General features: G+C 49.5%; 1 protein-coding gene across 1 annotated transcript in view; it reads left to right on the top strand.

Annotated features, from left to right (window-relative positions):
• The first annotated feature begins 346 nt into the window (after positions 1 to 346).
• Positions 347 to 6142, top strand: part of LOC135898310 (thiol S-methyltransferase TMT1A-like) — a 50837-nt gene continuing 45041 nt past the window's right edge. Inside the window, exon 1 of the mRNA XM_065427191.1 lies at positions 347 to 1303. Coding sequence (XP_065283263.1) covers positions 929 to 1303 — 375 coding nt within the window. The 5' untranslated portion in view covers positions 347 to 928. The remainder of the gene's footprint in view (positions 1304 to 6142) is intronic.

Raw genomic sequence — 6142 nt, 5'->3', positions numbered from 1 at the left:
TCCCACGCCAAGCGATCAGTCAGTGTGATTTGCCCATTGACGCCGGCATTTCACAGGCGCAGGTTCTCTTCGTCGAGTGAAAACAGGTACAGTCAAAACAGCTCACAACACATACACCGCGACTGATCCTGCACGTGGCCTTTTTGTTCAGCCAAGAGCAATTTCCGCATACTGTAACTGCTGCTGTACCTAAAGGGCACACAGCGGTTGTTCGACGACATCAACGAGCTGAAACATGAAATCGTCCCGCCGCACGCGTCGCGAACATATTCGAAGCAGCCGCGCGCCGGCTCGAACAAGCCAGAGAGGAGGAAAAGCTCGCTCGCGCCCTTTCCGCCTTGCCCGATAAAAGGTCTCGCGGAGACGACGGCGCCAACGCGCGCGTCCTTCATGCAACTCTGAGAACGTTCCAGCGTGCCCTGCTAATTCGACTGGTTCCTTCTGTCTTCTGCAAGGAACTTCAGTCACAGGTGTGCAGCATCCACAGCTAGACTTAGTGGTGATCGCATTCCGCCGGTGAGTCGTAAACGTGGTCGCAGCTGCGAACACGCGGCACCTCGACGCGCTCCGTCGTCGTTGGGCGTGTTTTTGTGCACCGTGTGCTTCGCCGCCGTTTTCGGCCTGGATAGAAGTCAAACCGTACAGGGGGCCGCCGGCCACAATTGCGCCTCTACGCGTGCATCGTGTGGCGCCTGTCATCTTCTATTCCACCGCCGGTTCGCCCTTGGCAGGGTCGTCTGCTTCCGACTCCGCCACAGCAGAGCCGTGTGTACCAGCGCAACAAGTGGAAATACCTCTCGCAGCTCGCGCGCGCACTCTGCGACCGCAGCTGCTTTCTCTGTCTTTCGTTCGGCGCACATCGGCTGCAGACCTACGTCCGCCTTCTTCCGCACAATTGTGAACAGACACACGCCGTTGCCATTGCGACATGGCGCGAAGGCTTCGCCGCGTCTTCGACTGCCTTGTGGTGGTATTCATCAATGGCTTCGGACTCCTGCTTCTGCCGCTGCTGCTGTTGAGTCTGCGAGCGCGCCAGTGGTTCTTCGTGCGAATCATGGCCGTGGCCGGCTATCTGTGGCGAGACGCCTTCCAGGACCCTCGACGCAAGGCGATCGCAGCGCTGGACGAGATTGAGTCCAGCGACCCCGAACTGCGCGCCGACGGTGCGATTCGAGTGCTCGAGATTGGCGCAGGCTCCGGTGCCAATTTCGGGTTCATGAGCAGGAAGATCAAGTACTGGAACGTCGACCCCAACACTCAGTTCCAGAATTCCTTCCTCGAGACGGTGAAAAAGTATCCAAAGGTTGGTGCATTTCGGATCTCTTTTAAGTAGAGTAGTTCTTGCTATTACATTGCTGTTCAATTCGAATATACTCTATTTGAACTTGTCAAATACTCGTTTCGCTTCAAATATAAAGGGTCACAACACTTATTGGTGTCAGGAAGGACGGGTTTCGACCGAATCTGCTGTTGGGCAGATTCAGTCAGATTAAAACCGGTTATATATCATGCACTAACTCAGTCCCATGTACAATACTGCTTACTGGTGTGGGGCTCTACAACGACGACAAATTTCAATAAACTTGAGGTTTTACAAAAGAGAGCTATTCGTGCTCTTGAATGCGTCCGCTTCAGTGACACCACATATCCATATAAAATGAGGTGTAGATTAGTTCCAGCAAATCTTCTTTATACAGCGAAGCTCTCACTTTATAGCGTCAAGCAAATTAAGAGAAAACTGGGCAAATTTTGAGTCTGTCTATCTTCAAACGACCCCAGACTCCAACTTTAGTGTGATTAACTATAAACTACCTAAGATTAGAACTAATTAGGGGATGCAAAGCTTGAGGTATAATATTCCAAAGCTCCTAAATGAAAACAAGGAAATGTTAGACCTAATAAAGCCTTCAATAAAATTGTATTAAAGAAATATATTTAACCGAACATAGCTCGTCGCTGTGAGGTGTGATTTTCGTGCGAACTCTGTGTGTTTTTACGAAGCGAGTTTTAAATGCTTATTCATGTCAGTTTGAGCCAAATGAATACTGTAGCGTTTTTATATGTAAGACATAGTAAAGTACTATGTCCGTTTTTGTTTCCTGATTCCTATGTTTGTTGCCGAATGCGTACTGCTGCAAATCGTTGGCTCAAACTGTGTTGTTCAGGCTGTTTTATGATTGCACATCGTGTGCTTGTTTTTCTTAGCTTGTAGTCTATAAGCTCTTTCTCGATCTTGCCTCATGAATTCCTTGTTCGAATCCCCCCTCCTCCTTTTTTTATTTTCTCCGCATTCTTAGGCTGTCCTGATTGCTTCGCTGCAGCGCAGATTGTGCAGGCGGCGAGGCCTCAGTCGGGCGCACGCTAGCGCCTTTAACCCTTCTGGTCTTCTGTAAGCAAACGGGAAAACTTGTGAATAACATATATATATATATATATATATATATATATATATATATATATATATATATATGGTAGTATGAGAAAACGAGAGTACGCCGTACGTTGGATTTGTATAATATACTTCACTGACGTTTCGGCTGGGTTGGTGGACCGGCGTTTGTCAATGTGACAGTACATGCCTTTGGGTTTCCTTATAAACCCGCGATACATGAGATAGGGTTGTGCACAATAATAACTTGAAAATAGCGATACCACCGGCGAAGTTGGTCATAAGTTAAGAGATGGATATTAAACATTACAGATAGTTGATAGACATTCAGTAGTCGCGATAGTACGGCTAGATCGCCTGTGAGAAGAGAGATGCACTTTACAACTAAAGTATATCGGGACATCTTCCGGCCGAACCTAATCACGTAATATAAGCGGAAATGGCAGCATTGTGCCCACATGGCACACATCTCAGAGATCAATCGTTTGTTTATTATGTAATGCAATGCAAACCACTAGAGGAGGAGGAGGAGGAAAGAACTTTATTGTGTGCCCTGCGAGTTGGTGGGGAGGGCCAAAGGGCCCGCCTGGTGACGGCCAGGAGTTCTTGGGTCCTGGCGGCATCCTCGGCCCGCTGGACGGCCCATAATTGATCTTCGAGGGCGGGGCTGAGCAGCGCGGCTTCCCAGCGCGTGCGAAGGCTGCTGCTAGAGACCGCGTTTTCTTTATTGCTATTTAGCTCTCGGCATTCCCATAATATATGCTCCAGAGTGGCTCTGGATTCACATGTTCTGCATTTGTCCGTAGGATATACATCCGGATATATGATGTGCGAGAGCGCAGGATTCGGGTACGTCCTAGTTTGTAACTGCCGCCATGCGACAGACTGCTTTTTTGCCAATTTTGCGTGAGGTCGCGGGAATATGTACCTCTGTAACCTATAATGTTTCGTAATGTCATTATATGTTGTCATTCTGTCCTCTAGAGATAAAAAAGAAATTGGAAATGTGCCACGCACGTGTCATACAGTAAAGAAATGACTCGTTAGTTCACTAGAGATTACACAAAAAACCACTCAAAATCGATCAAACCGTAGAGATAGTTAAGCGCCGCGCGACAGTGCAGCCAGAATTCAGGTGATGCGCACTGCTCAGTAACCGCTATGGTGACAGGGTGAATGATGAGGGACTTTGTGGGCATGTGTTCGGGAATACTGTGTCGTGCAGAGACCGTGGATATTAGTGACATAGGATTGACGTAACTGTGAAAAAAAGGAAAAGAAGAAAACAGGGTTTTGAAAGAAAGCTGCGTCTAATAGCAAACATAGGGTGTCATGGCTAATGTCAAGGATGCTTAGTAGGCACGCTGGTTAGTGTGCCTGTGCTTTAGTTAATGCCAGATGACACGCTTTTAAGCTTATAAATTAGGTAAGACTCGCGGACTCGCGATCTTGATGGTGTTAGATTCGTCGGACGATCCTACGGCTGTCAAGCTGTTGTAGGACTCGTCGGACTACCTCGCCGCTGCCGCCATTTGAAGGAGTCGAAGGTCGTAGAAATGAATTCGGTGAACAGGATTTATTTACATATTAACGTATTTTAAGACAAGACATACATCGGCAGTCTAGCGCGACTCCCATATGGAGCCCGCAAGATTAACCTTCAGCATACAGCATTCGAGCACACAGCTCACTACTACATTTTCAGCATAACAACGAGCACTCAGCTCCCTACGACGAGCACGAGCACGAGCACACTCTAGCAGCCGGCAAACGCTGCTTATAGACAAGAACGGCACCGAGAGCGGCGCTGCTGCGCCGGCGTTGAGAGCGCCGCATGCGGAGCAAAATTCTATTAGCGGTGGTACCCCTCTCCCATCTCTCGTTCGCGCCGCCTTGATTGCCTCCTGCACTGCGCGTGTTTGGGCACGTTTCGCGCTGCGCGCGGTGTGTGCGCGTGGACATTTCCTTCGAAGGGCGGTGTACAGTCTCTCTCACATTTAGGGGAAAACTCGAAGCGCAGCAGCTCGCGCAGATGCTCGAGGGGCGGGATCTTGAACGGCGTCGTCTGCTACGGCGGCGCACGCTGGCCGCATTGTCGAGAAACGTTATACTGTCAGGTGCAGGGCGCTGATCACATCGTTACTGCGTGAAAGGAGCCGGTATTCTTTGCTAAGCGTTGCGCGACGCCCACTGATACGCCTCGAATGCAAGTTCATCGCTGCATGGCAGTCATAGACGACGTACTGATTCCATACATTCTTGACGGCCCGTTTCTGGAAGGCAACTATATATTCTAACGCGATAGAACGCCGATCCACACTGCTCGTGCTGTGCAAGAACTGCTAGAAGAGCGCGCAGTCACTCTCTTGGAGCGGCCGCCTCAATCCCCGGGCGCCAACATCATTTAAAATGTCTGGGGCTCGTTGAAAGTATCGCTGGCGCAACATCCCCTCTATCAGTCGCCCGAGGATAGGCTTCGATCCACCATCGTCAGTGACTGAGACGTGCAGCGAATGAACACATACCTGATCAAGTCATTCTACACTTCACTGCCTTCCAGGATGAGCGCTGTCATCGCTGCCGCTGGGGACATGACGAGATACTAACTGAAGTTCCGAGCGTGACGTGTCCAATTCCCCACCGGTGGGCAGGGTCTGTCTGGTGTAGCGAAGTATTATCGAGAAAAATCACTTCCAGCTCATTGTCTGAACCTAAAACATTCATTTAATCGTGTCCGTTTGTTTCACCGTGTTCGACTCCCATTGTTGAGTGCTTTGTTTTCCTTTCGAGTCAAACAAAGACTGAGCACGTTGCGCGCACATCTTGGTGCGTTTTGTCGCTGCTCATTACGGTAGCACACACAGTGAAGAAATGTACGTGCACACGCTCAGTACTCCGGCCCTTCGAAAGAACAAATGAACCATGTTGTCAAAAGAAGTTTGTGGAACTCCATTATCGCCAATGAAGGATCAGAGTGTGGCGACGCACAACGTTTAGTAAAGAATATCAGCTCAGTTCCCGCAGTACCGATGAAATCGGTGCACTGCCCCTGACAGTACCACGCTTCCCGAAAATGCGGCCAGCGCGCGCCGCCGTAGCAGACGACGCAGATCACGACACTGACCCTCAAGCGTGTGCGCCTGCTCGAGCTGCTGCCGCCGCACGACTCCATTGCTTGCCGCATCGCGACGCAATACGTTCCGAGTTTTCCCCTTAGTGTGAAACAAACTGCACACGCTATATTTGCCTTTAAGAAGATCGGTACGCTTGACGATTATTTTTATGGCTGCAATGCGGCGAAAGGGCAGCGTCTGCTTAACCATGTAAGGGACGCTGAGCAGGTAATTGGAAACGACATCGTATGTGCCGCCGGAAAAATCGTCAGCACATACGATGAGGCACATACATACGGCACCTTCGAGCTAAAGTCATTTTTGCAGTTTCTCACATTATGTTTGCTACAAATCCGTGTTGTCTCTGATGGCGACAACGGACGTCTATCGACACTGTGCGGAAATAAACAAGATATATCGCTGCATAGCACAAGTACGACATGCGCACACAACTTTAACTAGTACGTCCCCTACAATATGGAATAGAGGCAGCAATGTAGACAGCTTGGTCATTTTTAAACAGTACTCAAGAGACGGAAGTTGAAAGTATTATTAATCATTCCTGCTTCAGCAATGCCGGCGCGACCAAGACGCGGGTGTGTATCGTCCAGTAACCCGATCGATCGGTGCGGTGGTGAAG

The sequence above is a fragment of the Dermacentor albipictus genome, chromosome 5, assembly GCF_038994185.2.
Source record: "Dermacentor albipictus isolate Rhodes 1998 colony chromosome 5, USDA_Dalb.pri_finalv2, whole genome shotgun sequence".
Taxonomy (NCBI): Eukaryota; Metazoa; Arthropoda; class Arachnida; order Ixodida; family Ixodidae; genus Dermacentor; species Dermacentor albipictus.
This window is presented reverse-complemented; position numbering and strand designations above follow the sequence as displayed.